Raw genomic sequence first — 16,409 nt, forward strand, 5'->3', positions numbered from 1 at the left:
ACGTCGTTGGGGAGGAAAAATGACACGTCAAAGCAAAAGGCGCTTCCTTTTAACCACTTGAGGTAAGCGGGAGCTGCAGTAGGAGGAAAATTGCGACGTCGTTTCCAGCGCTCTGTCCCAGTCTGTCCGTCCAACAATATTCTAATCTGTTTTTGGTCTTCATTTCCTGTCGTTTATTCATCATAGGTGCATCTAACTGATATTTGTATAGCCAAGCTACATGTGAATGTGATTTGCGGAATTGATATACCAAATGACATAGCAAATTATAAGTATGCATTTAAATAAGTGAAACACGGTGGATAAATATAATATCACATCATTTGATATATCAATTATGTCAATCAATTTTAGTATAATTAGCACATAAAAATCCTTTTATCTAAATTCCATTTAGGCAACGTTAACTTAAGTTCAACGGGAGTGGTTACGTGATCAAAAGTGACATTTGAGTCCTAGAAAGTGTCGAATCTTTATACTATGATAAGGTGCCAGCACATGGGCCAAAAAAAAAGAAAAGATAAGGTGTTGGCATTACGTACGGCACGCAACATTAAAAGATATTTATGGTTATCAATGTAATCGATACTTTAAATGATGTGATAAGTTCATATATATTGCACAACGTAATTAACATGAAAATTATCTGAAGAGTCATAAATTTATCTTGTAGTAATGAATTTATTCCTAAACTTGCCAATTTTAACTAATGTAATCCTAAACATTTTGACATTTTTATCGGCTTAGGTTAAAATTGCTAACATAACAATTCTATTAATGCCCGGCCAATTGCTGAGATGGACAATCTTATACGAAATGACGTCGTTTTGCATTGAATCAAGAATATTTGAAATTTTTTCTTTTTTTTTCTTTTCTTTAAAATATTTTTTGCTTTTTACTTCCCATTATATTGTTCATCTTTATCCCCTACCAGTCACAAGTGAGGGTCATAGCCCTTGCTAGATCTAGGCAAAAGCCGCCAACCACGAGCTAAGGTAAACCTCGCCAAATTTGGCAAGGCCGTAATGCCCTTGCAAGGGGTGGCTATTGCCAGGGTTGCCCTCACCTGTGGTCGACGATCTTCACAAACCATTGCCTAGACTCTAATGATTGACAAAAAAAAAAAAAGAATCAAAGAATTCATAAAAAGAAAAATTGCAAGATGACATCATGTCATTTGAGATTGTCTACGTCAATCGCCAACTATTCTATATAGGACATTTGGTGCTAACTAGACCTGTCACGTCAATAATTTTCGATTTAAATTGACTTGATAAATTATATTTAAAATTATTAAAAGGTTTAGGATTACATTCGGTAAATTGAAAAGTTTAGGATTTAATTGGTCGCCATATAATAGGTTTAAAATTTGTTGGACAACTCTCTCTTCAATCAACCACCATCAACCAACCAAAAAAAAAAAAAAAAAATCAACCACCATCATAAACCATTAGGTATTGTAGCATAACTTTTGCCTTCCATCTCCTCTATAAATTGCAAGGCCGACGTGAGCACGATTTCCACAACATAGCCTCATTTGTATTCAGCTTCGAAATCTTCCATTTGAATATCTTTCAGTTTTTGAGAGGAAGAGAGTGGGAAAATGGCCATCTTCACGACTGAAAATCACTGAGTGCTTATTTTTGGAGTTCTAAGTACTTTACACACGTTATCTAACTAATTTCTCTTCTAGGAGAAAATATTAGATGATCCCGGAGCGCCAAGTTAGCGTGCGCCCCGACTAATGAGAAAATGACGTGTGGCTCCACGTGAGCATGAGCGGCCCCACTGGTTTTTTTGCACAAAATATATCATTTTTCCTTTTCTATTTAAAAATTTATTGTCATTGACAGATCTTTTGCTGCTTTTTTCTCTCTCCTCTCAAAAAATATTGGATCGTCTGGAGCGCCAAGTCAGCGTGCACCCCGACCAGTGAGAAAGTGACGCGTGGCTCCACGTGAGCACGAGCAGCCCCACTAGTTTTTTCTGCGCAAAATATATTATTTTCCCTTTTCTATATGTTGCTGCTTTTTCCCTCTCCTCTTTTTTGGAGTAGGCCTGCACACATTAATGGCGCTTTCCCTCTCCTCCTTTCTGAAGAACGAATGCCCTTATGCTACAGCTTCCTTCCCTCCTTTCTTTCCTTCTCAATTCAAAATTTTAGGTGAGAATTCGCTCTCTACGTTGCGTTGCTTCTCCGGCCTGCTCCGGGGCTGGGTCATCTCCGCTCTCTGGCCCAAAGCACGTTGCTCCTCTGCCTTGCTTCGGCACTCGCTCATCTTTGCTCTCTGCTCCAAAGCTCGTTGCTTCTTCGGCCTACGTTGTTGTGTTCCTTCTCCGCCTTGCTCCGGAGTGGTTTCCCAGCGCAAGACGGTGAGGAATGTTCTTGCTGTAAGTCGCAGACTCCAAGCGATAAGAAGTTCCAGCTCTCTCCGATTTGGCTTCGGATTTGCTACGTTCGCGGCAAACTCGAAGTAGCCTAAACAACATCAGGGTGATTGTGGTCGAGTTGAAGAAACCAAACTCGAAGAGTCCTTAAAAGTTCTCCTCACACCATGTAAACTAGTAAAATGTAAATAGGTGCCTTGCAATTGAGAACGTTTCTTTATGGCCAGTGTTGGGCTAATCAATGTTCATCTTGTATAATCTATTGTATTGACTTCAAGTTGGTTTTAAAATGACAGATCCTTCATGTCATTGCTTTGTGGTGTTTATCGTTTATACCTCAAATGATGAACTTTTATCCCAAGATAGAAAATTACAACATCAACATTGTGTTGGAGACTACTTGCTGAATCTCTACTTGTGACAGATTCTATCTCTGTATCCATCCATTAGGTGGAGTCCAATTGAGCTTATGTCACGCCCCGAACCCCGAGCGCGAGCACATCCCACTGCGGTCGATCAAATGCGACATTCCCAGGTAGTGTCGCCGACCCCATTCATTTCTTTATTGCGCAAGCGAAACGTATTATAAAACCCCTGACAATAAAATACGGGATAGAAAAGCAGGAAACATTTTCACAACCAATCACTTACATAAACCAACAGAGTTACAGACAAAGGCCTACAGCCAAAAGTCTACAAAAGACCGGCTCTTAAAAATGAACTGTCCTACGACCTACAAGTCGGACACTCTCTCCAATCCTTATGACTTCACCTCTGCAACTCCTCAAGGCCAACCAAAGCTATCTGGCCGTTCCGTCCACCAGGGACCTGAAATTTTAATCCCACAACCGGGATGAGACGATGTCTCAGCAAGTTCAACCCCTTAAACCCCTATTAGAAAGAAAATACGCCCGGGTGGCCTAGCCACATCACATAGAAGACTTACCTCGCCTCAGCCTTCATCTGCAGGTTAGCACAATTTATATAATTCAACCACGTACAATTATGATAGCCAAACAACCGTGGCACAATCACATTATCAAACAATTCAACCACTTGGATCGTCTCAGCGATCAATCGACTCGGCCGATTACATGTCATTCTAGCAAATCAATCATTGCTCTCAATCCCGGCCCTATAGGAAGGTTTAACAAACAGTGGCAATCACGGCCCCACTCGGCACGACCTTTAATTAGGTGGTCCATCACGGCCTCACTGGGCACGACCTCTCATAGGTGGTTTATCACAGCCCTATTAGGCACGACCTCTCATAGGTGGTCCATCACGGCTTCACTGGGCACGACCTCTAATAGGTGGTTAATCACGGCCTCACTGGGCACAACCTTTCCTAGGTGGTACATCACGGCCTCACTGGGCACGACCTCTCATAGGTGGTTCATCACGGCCCTATTAGGCACGACCTCTCATAGGTGGTCCATCACGGCCTCACTGGGCACGACCTCTAATAGATGGTTAATCACGGCCTCACTGGGCACGACCTTTCCTAGGTGGTACATCACGGTCTCACTGGGCACGACCTTTCCTAGGTGGTACATCACGGCCCTATTAGGCACGACCTCTCATAGGTGGTCCATCACGGCCTCACTGGGCACGACCTCTAATAGGTGGTTAATCACGGCCTCACTGGGCACGACCTTTCTTAGGTGGTACATCACGGCCAATCTCCCATCAATTTCTACACTTAGGATTTTATAAAAAAATCCCTATTTATCACAATCACACTCCATTTGCCACAATCAATCATCAAATTCAAATTCTAAATACACAGCAGCGATCAGCACGAAATTCTGAGAGAATAAGGTTCCAAACTAATTTTCAGAATTTATCAAATAATTAAATTTATTCCGAAAATTAATTAAATAATAATATCCATGTCTTTCACGACCCACACTCAATTTATAATATCCAATCATCAATTTCAAAATCTGACTACACAGTAGCGAGTGGCACGAAATTCTGAGAATTTAGGGTCCTGACAAAATTTTCGGAATTTAATAAATAATTAAATTTATTCCGAAAATAATTAAATAATAATATTTTAATCATTTCGAATAATAAAATATTATTAAATTATTAAACAATTTCGAAATATTTATTTAATCCCAAAAGTAATTCATTTATGTCAAATCACCATTATACTAATATAAACATCAATTTAACCTTAACCAAACATACTTTAAGTTAATCCAACCTCTTAATCTAATTCACAATTAAATAAACTCAACTAACCACCTAAGCTTAATTAACTTAAGCTAAACACACCTAAAGCATAATTAACCCTCTAAGCGAGGTTTAGTGAGCTAAACTCACCGGATTAACGAGCCGAGCGAACCAAAATGACGAGGACGATGCGAGGATCGACTTTTCTCAAGGCGGGCCGAGCATCCGGGCTCGGGAAGGCGGCCAAAACGGGCCAAACACCCGCTGCCATACCCATTTTCTGCAATTGCTGTTTGGGGCCGAGAGGAGGTGGATCTGAGCTCGATTGGGCGGAGGAATGGCGGGGAAGAGGCGGCGGTGGCTCAAGCAGTGACCGACGGTGACTCACGACGGCTAGGGAAGACCTCCGGCGGCCTTGGCAACAACGAGTTGTAGCTGGACGACGTAGGTGACGATGCTGGAGACTCGGGCGGAGGCGGAACGACGAGCTGGCCTACGTGGGACGCGCGCAAACGAGCGGCGACCGTGATGGCGAGGAGCTCCGGCTAGCGACGTGCGACGGCCATGGCTGCTCGGGTTTGCTGCTGGGTTTCGAAGCCTTCGAGGCACACCAAAGAAGGAGGATAGACGGTCGAACGGCAGGGGAAGAGAGGGAGACGGAAGGCAAGCGGCGGCGATGGCGATGAGCGGCTCCGGCGACGAGCGAGCCGGGCGGCCGAGCGAGCGATCGGGCAAAGAGGGCGGCGTCGGGCTCGGCTGGCTTCCCGTCGAAGCTCTCCATTCTCTCTCCTCCAAAGTCCCAAGGAAGAAGATGATGGAGATGGGTTGGAGGTGACATCCCACCTTTTGAAGAACAAATCCCTACCCTCCACTTGTCATGATCTTATGCACTCTTGCCCCCACACCATGACATCACCAAGTGATGTCATACTCCACTAACTCAATTATCCACAACCTCTTCCAATGAGTGCATTTTATTTTTCCGCCGGGGCATGAAACTTTGTACATTAATTTCTTTAATTCCATTCAATTCTCTTCCAATTGAGTCCAATTGAAGTCCATAAACTTAATCCAATGTCACCGCACTTTAATTCACATCTTCACTTGTCCATATAATCAACTTAAGTCCTAAAAGCAAGACCAAGGGCGGGCCTACTAATTTCTCGAGCCAAAATAGCCATTCTCTGATTTAATTTCTGAAAAATTATGATTGCATGAAAAATCTTCCGGAGATTAGTCAATATTCCTAAATTGATTTGTGACACACCCAGGCTCTCAATTTCTGAATTCGATCTCAATTCCACGGTTAATTTCACTTTGGCACGATACTAGCGCGGCCCAACCTACCGGATAGCCTTTAGAGATTTTTATGCATTTGACCTGTGATTGATCATCTCAAGCCACAATGTACATCTTTGAAACATTGGCGACTTTCGGTTGTCGGGGTAATCTCAAGGTTTCAAATACGAATATAGGGTACCCAATCGATAGAAAAGTCGGTCCAGTGCCGATCGACACAAATTGTGCGATCTAGTGGAATCACTCACACCTGATCACATGCCTCTGTCGAGTCGACCTATCTCCGATCTTTAATTGATTTTAATTGTGACGTAATGACCCTTGCAGACTAGCTCGGTCGAAAGGTTGCTTCCTGGTCAAATTCTCGAGTCTGATGCATTAGAAACTCTTAACAGCTTCACTCGATAGACTAGTTTTCACATGAGTGGCCGACTCAAGGAAAAGAACTATATGCGTGCCAACGAAATGCCCATATCAATTTATTGAAAATAGAATTGGAAAAATCGGGATGTCACAGCTTACTACTTTGCGAGGATATGCTAGACTTGTTCAATTGGTGAACTTGAGAATGTCGAGTTCAGGGTACAGGGTGGTTCCCAACTAGAAAAGATGATGAAAATGGATGTGTAGACCCAACCTTACTTTTTGGTATACAGATCCATTCCTGCGTGCATAATGAAAAGAGAAAGTAAAGAGGAATGCAGGAAATTCATGAACTAAGTCAACATGGGAAGAGCTCTCTCCAAATGAGCAAAAGTAAACTTTAATACATTAAATTCTTTAAAAACCGAATAGATACAATTGTTTTACAGAATGCTATATCCTAACAAACACATAAATTGTTGCAAAGTTTTTTAACAACACAATCACAAGAAGGAAAAGTTCAAGAAACAAAAAGGATTCCGTGAACTATAAGGAAGCCTTTTCTTTTCTCACTTCTCAGCAAACCGTGCTTTATTGTGGCACATCTCAAACTCTCTCTTTTAATCAGCGAAGTAGAGGGGAAAGAGGATGAGCACTCGTTTTATAATGTCTCTTCACTCCTTTCGTCCTCCGATCCTCGCCCTTATTCAGCTTGGAAGCAGGTTCCGACAACATGAAGCGAAGACGAAAATTTTCAAAAAGAAACAAAGCAAGAACTTTCCAAGGCCGTATCCGACGGGTATGGCTGCGCAATCCTTTACATCCCCAAAACCCAGAAAAACTGTGCAATTACTTCTGAAGCTGGAGTATCTTCCTATACCAGAGTGTCGCTTGAGATGGAGAGGTCCGCTTGAGGCGAAGCGCGGATGTGCACAAAACCAAGGGACACAGATCACCGCCACCTCCTCCTTCCCCACCACCGCCATCATCGCCCTCGACCCCGCCATCCTCATTGACGCGTCCACCCCATTCCCTCCAACCTCCTCGTCCATCTTTCCGCACGACGCCTCCATCACCTTCCTCCACTCGCTCTCTCCACCTTCGTCGCTGCACATGCCGGTCCCCCTTCCATCTCCTTCACCAGCAGCCGATCACGGCAAGCATTCGCCGAATCAACTCACTATTATACCGACCAAAAAAAAAAAAAAACACTCACTATTATGAGCCGCAAACATAGCAAATCCAAAGCCGAATCGGAGAGAGCTGGAACTTCTTATCGCTTGGAGTCTGCGACTTACAGCAAGAACATTCCTCACCATCTTGTGCTGGGAAACCACACCGGAGCAAGCCAGAGAAGGAACACAACGACGTAGGCCAAAGAAGCAACGAGCTTTGGGGCAGAGATCACTATTCTGAGCCGCAAACATAGCAAATCCAAAGCCGAATCGGAGAGAGCTGGAACTTCTTATCGCTTGGAGTCTGCGACTTACAGCAAGAACATTCCTCACCATCTTGTGCTGGGAAACCACACCGGAGCAAGCCAGAGAAGGAACACAACGACGTAGGCCAAAGAAGCAACGAGCTTTGGGGCAGAGAACGAAGATGAGCGAGCGCCAGAGTAAGGTAGAGGAGCAACGTGCTTTGAGCCAGAGAGCGGAGATGACCTAGCCCCGTAGCAGGCCAGAGAAGCAACGCAACGTAGAGAGCGAATTCTCATCCAAAATTTTGAATTGAGAAGGAAAGAAAGGAGGGAAGGGAAGCTGTAGCGTAAGGGCATTCGTTCTTCAGAAAGGAGGAGAGAGAGCGCCATTTATGCGTGCAGGCCTACTCCAAAAAAGAGGGGCAACCGATGACTTTGTTTTGACACGTTTGGCAAGCTTTGGATGATTGTTGTCGTAGGTAATATCATATCCATCGTGGTCTTTTTGGCCCCAGTGTAAGTTTTTAACTCTTTCTCACTCCATGCACACTAACAAATATAAGGTTTAGGACTTATCTAATCTTCTTTGGCAGGCCAACGTTCTGTAGGATATGCAGGAAGAAGTCAACTGAAGGGGTTTGAATCAGTTCCATACGTGGTTTCTCTGTTCAGCGCTATGCTTTGGCTGTACTATGCATCCCTCAAGTCTGAGTCCAGCGCTTTCCTGCTTATCATGGTCAACTCAGTCGGATGTGATAGAGACGATCTACATCGCTCTCTACCTTGCGTATGCTCCTAAACAAGCCCGGGTCCGTAGCCACAGCGTTGTTCGTGAAGAAGACACCTAATGTATTTTAATTGTTGGAGAGTGGATACGCAGATGATGACACTGAGGCTGCTGTTGCTGAATTTCGGAGGGTATTGTTCCATTCTTCTTCTGTCCCACTTCTTGACGAAGGGATCGGCGAGGGTCCAACTTGTTGGGCGGATTTGCGTTGCGCTCTCTGTTGCAGTCTTTGCTGCTCCGCTAAGCGTCATTGTAAATGATGCAGAAGCTGATCCCGAGTTTTCTTTAGCTTTTGTTTGAAGCTACTTCCTTCCCCAACGCTAAAGATAAATAAAAAGAAGACAGCATCAACTCAAAAAAAAAACACGCGCGTGGAAACACTCTCTTCCATTTGCATTTTACATAGCAGAAGCAATGAGCATGCCATCTAGGAGCTGCTGGAAAACAAAAAGTCTCATCGGGCATATGAGTAACTTAGACGCCTGTCAAACTTGAGATGGAGTGGCCACTGGTCCGTTATCAGAATCTTCAATAAAGATGATGAACTCATGCCCTTTGCAACTTTGTATATCAGAGCTCAGCTTTCCAACACTGGTATCATTATTCTCCTCCTCCGTCACAACTTTATTTCTCTTCCTGTATATGGCATGCAGCGCCATCTGAAGCACTCCAAAGATGACTCCTAGCACGTTTGGACCCTATGTATGCACGTACACATGTTAATATTGTTCAGTCAGGGGAACGAAGATAATATTGCCACAGCTCGCCATCTTGATTTTAACAAGTAGATGAAAAATGCATACCGCGACATACAAGTCCTTGAGGAATAGGCCATATAGGAGCCATGTCACAGCACTGAGCATGAGGAACGATGACAAAGAGAAGGGCATGAACTCCACGCTCTTGGTGCATATCACCATTCTCTGCACACACATATGTAAACTCACGTACGTACAATTTGTGTGCCACATTAATATGCAAGACATGCGTTCTCATGCAGGAAAAAAGAAAGGAGTCACATAGAGGTAAATTACAATGATGCTTAGCGGAGCAGCAAAGACTGCCATATACAGGAAGAGAGTCATCTTTGGAGGGAAAGCGCCATTAACATGAGTACGTGCATACATAGGGTCCAAACGTGCTAGGAGTCATCTTTGGAGTGCTTCAGATGGCGCTGCATGCCATATACAGGAAGAGAAATAAAGTTGTGACGGAGGAGGAGAAGAATGATACCAGTGTTGGAAAGCTGAGCTCTGATATACAAAGTTGCAAAGGGCATGACTTCATCATCTTTATTGAAGATTCTGATAACGGACCAGTGGCCACTCCATCTCAAGTTTGACAGGCGTCTAAGTTACTCATATGCCCGATGAGACTTTTTGTTTTCCAGCAGCTCCTAGATGGCATGCTCATTGCTCCTGCTATGTAAAATGCAAATGGAAGAGAGTGTTTCCATGCGCGTGTTTTTTTTTTTTGAGTTGATGCTGTCTTCTTTTTATTTATCTTTAGCGTTGGGGAAGGAAGTAGCTTCAAACAAAAGCTAAAGAAAACTCGGGATCAGCTTCTGCATCATTTACAATGACGCTTAGCGGAGCAGCAAAGACTGCAACAGAGAGCGCAACGCAAATCCGCCCAACAAGTTGGACCCTCGCCGATCCCTTCGTCAAGAAGTGGGACAGAAGAAGAATGGAACAATACCCTCCGAAATTCAGCAACAGCAGCCTCAGTGTCATCATCTGCGTATCCACTCTCCAACAATTAAAATACATTAGGTGTCTTCTTCACGAACAACGCTGTGGCTACGTACCCTGGCTTGTTTAGGAGCATACGTGAGGTAGAGAGCGATGTAGATCGTCTCTACAGCACATCCGACCGAGTTGACCGTGATAAGCAGGAAAGCGCTGGACTCAGACTTGAGGGATGCATAGTACAGCCAAAGCATAGCGCTGGACAGAGAAACCACGTATGGAACTGATTCAAACCCTTCAGTTGACTTCTTCCTGCATATCCTACAGAACGTTGGCCTGCCAAAGAAGAATAAATAAGTCCTAAACCTTATATTTGTCAGTGTGCATGGAGTGAGAAAGAATTAAAAACTTACACTGGGGCCAAAAAGACCACGATGGATATGATATTACCTACGACAACAACAATCCAAAGGTTGACAAACTCGTCAAAACAAAGTCATCGGTTGTTGTTCGATAGTAACTAGAAAACAGTTGGATACCGTGTGCAAAGTACCTAGAACTCCAAAAATAAGCACCCAGGGATTTTCAGTCGTGAAGATGGCCATTTTCCCACTCTCTTCCTCTCAGAAACCGAAGATATTCAAATGGAAGATTTCGAAGCTGAAAACAAATAAGGCTATGTTGTGGAAATCATGCTCACGTTGGCCTTGCAATTTATAGAGGAGATGGGAGGCAAAAGCTATGCTCATGTTGGATACCTAATGATTTATGATCGTGGTTGATTGAAGAGAGAGTTGTCCAAAAAATTATAAACCTATTGTATGGTGGCCAATTAAGTCCTAAACTTTTTAATTTACCGAATGTAATCCTAAACCTTTTAGTACTTTTTAAATATAATTTATCAGGTCAATTTAAATTGGAAATTGTTGACGTGACAGTCTAGTCAGCATCAAATGTCCTATGTAGAATAGCTGGCAATTGACGTAGACAATCTTAAATGACAAGATGCCATTTTGCAATTTTTCTTTTTATGAATTCTTTGATTCTTTTTTTAATATATTATTCATCTTTTTTGTTAAATCGATCATTAGAGTTTGGGCAATAGTTTGTGAAGATCATCGGCCACGGGCAAGGGCAACCTTGGCGTTGGCCACCCCTTGTAAGGGCATCACAGCTTTGTTGGATTTGGCAAGGTTTACCTTAGCTCGTGGTTGGTGGCTTTTGCCTAGATCGCAAGGGCTATGACCCTCACTTGTGACTAGTAGGGGATAAAGATGAACAATATAATGGGAAAAATAAAAAGCAAAAATATTGTAAAAAAAAAAAGAAAGAAAAATTTCACATATTCTTGGTTCGATGCAAAACGACGTCATTTCATATGAGATTGTCCATCTCAACAATTGGCCAGGCATTAATAGAACCGTCATGTCAGCAATTTTAACCTAAGCTGATATAAAGGTTAAAATGTTTAGGACTACATTAGTTAAAATTGGTAAGTTTAGGAATAAATTCATTACTACAAGATAAATTTATGATTCTTTAGATAATTTTCATGTTAATTATGTGGTGCAATAGGTATGAACTTATCACATCATTTAAAGTATCCGTTACATTGATGGCCACGATATCTTTTAATATTGCAAATGGAGATGATGATCTCGCCTAATAATTGCCAGTGACTTGATGTAGTAGGTGAATGCGCGCCCGTACGTGACGCCAGCACCTTATCTTTTTAATTTTTTTTTTTTTGGCCCATGGGCCAGCACCTTATCATGGTATAAAGATTCGGCACTTTCTAGGACTCAAAAGTCACTTATGATCACGTAACCACTCCCGTTGAACTTAAGTTTAACATTGCCTAAATGGAATTTAGATAAAAGGATTTTTATGTGCTAATTATACTAAAATTGATTGACGTAATTGATATATCAAATGATGTAATATTATATTTATCCACCCTGTTTCACTTATTTAGATGCATACTTATAATTTGCTATGCCATTTGGAATATCAATTCTGCAAATCACATTCACATGTAGCTTAGCTGTACAAATATCAATTAGATACACCTATAATGATATATTTAATCAATGTGAAAGGAAGTAATTAGGGGACAACATAAGTCACTAATCAACATATGTTTTGTTATACGAGGGCCACAACTTGGCAAAGTGCATGTCAAACACTGTCCTAGGGTAATTTAATCACACACAACCATGTCTTAAAGTAAGTGATGTTTGTATTTTCAATAATTGAGTACGATAACGTACCATGTTGTCCATGCCTTTAATGGAAAAGTACTAAAATTTTTTTAAACTTATTGCATTTGTACCAATTCAGTTTTAAACTTTTTAATTGGGCTAATGTGATTTTAAACATTTTCACATTGATACAAATTCAATTCATCTGACTAATTTAGGCTGAAAATTACTGATGTGCATGTCGGCAAGCTGATGTGGTGTGATCAACATTGATATTGATATTTTAAATAATGTTTTAATATTTTTTTGAATTTATTGAATTTTTTCCATTCCCCTTTCTTTTCCTTTCCTTTTCTAGTGGCCATCACTAGCCACCGCTCAGCCATGGCTGGCATGGTCACATTTGCATGGCCAGGCAAGGCCCTCTTGCTAGATCTCGGCGAGGTTGACCCTTGCCTAGGCGAGAGCAGCCTTGCCACGCCTCGCTAGGCCTCGCTTGGGTGAGGGCGAGGGCGAGGGCAAGGTCTGGTGAGCCCTGACAAGCCTTGCCTTGGCCATGGTGAGGCCGGTCTCGATCGGGGAGGTTGATCCTTGCCTAGGAATAATATTGATTTTCCTTCTTATTATCGTTGTTTTGTTGCAAGAGATTGATTATATTGATTTCCTATGTAGACATGCCTTAATCCCCATTAATTATATATTGATGTTATATATAAATATGTCTTCATTGACATAGCAATCTTAGATACTTAGAAAGGGTCATACTAAATAGGGTGTAGCCTACATTTCTACTTGAGTGAAAAATTAAAGAAAATAATTAATTTACAACAGTTTATACAATCATTTGGCCATTTAGAAAAGAATGATTTAGTCAAAATAATTGAGGGGCAAGTGTATTGAAAGCACCAAAACTTATCACGAAAGTATAACGGAGTTCTAAAACTTTCAAGAAATATAATTGAGTCATAAAATTTGTCAAATTGTTTTAATTAAATCCTTCCGTTAATTGCACATTTTAAAAGTTGTAAAACTTGATTATACTTTTGCAATAAGTTTTAGGACTTCCGGTGCATTTATCCCAATTATTAATCAAGAAGAAGTGAGAAAATTTTTTTTGCGATACTAGCATATTGAACTTAGTATTTAAGTAAGAAATGCTGAATTTGCTGCAAAGAAAATTTGACTCTAGACATTAGATAAAAGCATAGACATATAGCAGAGAAAATTTCTTCTGACCCTTACCTATACCAAGAAGTTATGTTCCAGGAGCAATTATACATGACTGTATGTTGGTCATTAGGATATGTCGAATGCATTAGCTTGTGTTAAAATTAAAGAGCCTGGTACATTCTATGAAGGTCTCACGTGGATCGATGCATACTCTAAATGTCGAAGGATAGGGATGAGTCAGGGTTCCCAGCTAGGCCTCCACGTGGCCAATTTGGGCAATCGTGCGGCCGTCAAGGGGATAATCTTCGATCCATCCATTCATGGAGTGACGTCTTGCCATCCCCACCCCAACTCTTCACACAACCCTCCGCCAAAAATGGGAGACAGGTCGTTTCGGATCGATCCGCGTCTCCCTTTCTCGCTATGAATGCCGAATCATTTCGGGTCTTTATATCGTTTCTTTTAGCTAATCAAGGCTTTAATTCAATGGTAATCGTCGCGCCTTGTCGGTAGCACTTTTTTGACCGCGACATCAGCATTAATCTTGTCGCGTATTGCATCCGTTCGTAACACGCGTCTTATGCGAGAACATGGAGTAGTATACTCTTGACATATAAACTCTCCTCCCAGATTCGTTTGATGGTATTTGCGATTGAAGTTTCGTGCGCTAAATTGCTGGGAGCTCTCGATGCGAGTAGGCTCGGTTCGAGAGTTGAGTGTGGAATTACAATATGAGATGGCCGCTTGATGGTATAAGAGCTGATAAGAGTAACAATGATCCGACAATTGTGGAATCATTGGTGTTGTTATATATTTTATTATCAATTGGTATATGCTTTGCTTTAGTTATTTATGTGATCTCTTTCTATAGTGGGAGAAAATTGTTTATAAAGTCTTAAATCTATTATACTTTGGTCAATTTAATTATAAACATTTTAATTTTATCAATTGAGTTTTAGAATTTTTTGACAATTTGTCTGTTAAGTTCATTTGGTCAATTTTCTTACATGGCATCGCTAACACGGAAATGGACAACTTTTGTAAATTTTTTATTTTCTTTTCAATTTTTTTTCATTTGCTATTCCTTAAAGTGGACAACTTTTATAACTTTTTGACAATTTGGCCGTTCAATCTATTTTGGCTTTGTGGTCTCGTTGGCTGGGGGCAGTCCTCACTTAGATCTGGTGAGGGCTTTTGCACCTCGCCTGTAGTTGACAAGGTGATGGCCTTGAGTGAAGCCTTCATGGTGGGCGAGGATTGTTGGTGACCCTCACCTGCACAGAAAAAAAAAAAAAAAAACCAAGAAAAATAAAAATAAAAAAGGAATATTTTATTAAAAATTACAAAATTGTTTACCTTGCCATCATGTAAAATGATTGGTATCTATGTCATCGATAATCTAATTAAAAGTGGCCAAATGAATTCAATTGACAAATCGTCAAGAGATTTATAATTCAATTAGCAAAATTCTCAAGGCCCGAAAAATATTAGTAAAATTGAAATATTTAAAGTTGAATTGGTTCATGTGTAATAGGTGTAGGTCTTTTGAAGAATTTTCCCTTCTATAATGATTCTGCAAGTGCTTGTGTGAATGTTCTGCTGGGGAAGAGTATCATTGTCCAAATTAATGGAGGTGTCGTCATTGCGGAAAAAAGTTTTTAAATTTTGAAGCAACAGTGGGGGCGAGGTACATCGATTATTGAAGTAACACACTTTGCCACAAATCCATTACAAGGACATCTTTTCCAGAACAACAACACCCTGATGTTATCTACCAGTCAACGCTGGTCAAACATTGCAATTCGTCATCAAATGAAGTTCGGGTTGGGACCATCCACTTGTAATTTGGAATCATGTACTCTGCTTGAGTTGAAAACCATAGCCCCTAACAAAGCACTTCTTTGAAATGAAGGGAAAATGATAAGAAAGGGAAACTATGCCTCTTGACATTCATATTTGATTGTAATAGGGAAGGTCGAAAGTTTAAGTCCCATCCGACATGAAACATCTCCTTTAGCAAAAGAGATTTGCAGTCTGGAAATAAGTGCTTAGACGTGGGGACATGGAGTGCGTAAATGGGCCGCCATTACTATTTGCTAACTGTTAGGATAAGTGAAAAGATTGGGTAACCGTACCATTAGATTCCAAATCCAAATGGCGGGTTCTCCTCCACAATTTTTTTTTCAAGGAAACGTGTTAACTTTTTTAACTGGTTTCTTTTAAAAAATTAAAATTGGAAAAACACGCTTCAAAATTCCATGAGATTCCTTCATTTGAGAAAAGAAAATTTAACATAAGAAAACACATAATTTTAGAATTAATTGAATATCAAAATAGAGATACTCGCAAGTGGAATAATATATGCAAAAATAAATAGTTAATGTCATTAGAAAGATCAATTTAAGTTTTTTGTCAAACATGGAAAAAAAAAAAAAAGAAATATTAGTTTTGAGACTTATAACGAAATCAATGTGCTTTCAAATGGCTTCTCATATATATATATATATATATATATATATATATATATATATATATATATATATACATTTTGCTCAAATCAAATTACTTTAAAAGGACTCTCTAGTTGCTAGAATTACAATTGGTGATATCAGTAATGTATGATAATAAATGAAGAAAAACAAGAAAAGACCTAAATATGTATAATAAATTAGTAAACGAAAAATCTGTTCATTTGAGTCTCATAGATGAAGATGTGCAAGGACTAAAGAAATTACAAGATCAATCTTAGGATTTCATGAGTCAAGAATAAAGTTCAAAAGAAATAATTCAATAACACACGATGTGACGCCAAACCCTATGTCAATTCTTATGAATTATAAGTTAATTTTGTAGCAAAGTAATTTTCTTCAAAACAAAACAATAATAAGTAAATTGATGATTTCTTCTTTAAT

The 16,409-nt window shown here is 40.6% G+C and overlaps 2 protein-coding genes across 2 annotated transcripts; both read right to left on the minus strand.

Moving 5' to 3' along the window:
- Nucleotides 1–8,923: 8,923 nt before the first annotated feature.
- LOC120289891 (bidirectional sugar transporter SWEET12-like) lies at nucleotides 8,924–10,174 on the minus strand. Its single transcript, XM_039305279.1, has 3 exons — nucleotides 10,016–10,174; nucleotides 9,242–9,361; nucleotides 8,924–9,136 (listed from the first exon to the last, which is right to left on the minus strand). The coding sequence occupies exons 1-3, from the start codon at nucleotides 10,172–10,174 to the stop codon at nucleotides 8,924–8,926; spliced, it is 492 nt and encodes a 163-aa protein (XP_039161213.1).
- A 32-nt stretch (nucleotides 10,175–10,206) lies between these two features.
- On the minus strand, nucleotides 10,207–10,843 carry LOC120289892 (bidirectional sugar transporter SWEET12-like). The gene is made up of 3 exons (XM_039305280.1): nucleotides 10,680–10,843; nucleotides 10,540–10,576; nucleotides 10,207–10,462 (listed from the first exon to the last, which is right to left on the minus strand). The coding sequence occupies exons 1-3, from the start codon at nucleotides 10,729–10,731 to the stop codon at nucleotides 10,207–10,209; spliced, it is 345 nt and encodes a 114-aa protein (XP_039161214.1). The 5' UTR covers nucleotides 10,732–10,843.
- Between the last annotated feature and the right edge of the window lie 5,566 nt (nucleotides 10,844–16,409).

This window comes from Eucalyptus grandis, chromosome 11 (genome assembly GCF_016545825.1).
Source record: "Eucalyptus grandis isolate ANBG69807.140 chromosome 11, ASM1654582v1, whole genome shotgun sequence".
NCBI classification, from domain to species: domain Eukaryota; kingdom Viridiplantae; phylum Streptophyta; class Magnoliopsida; order Myrtales; family Myrtaceae; genus Eucalyptus; species Eucalyptus grandis.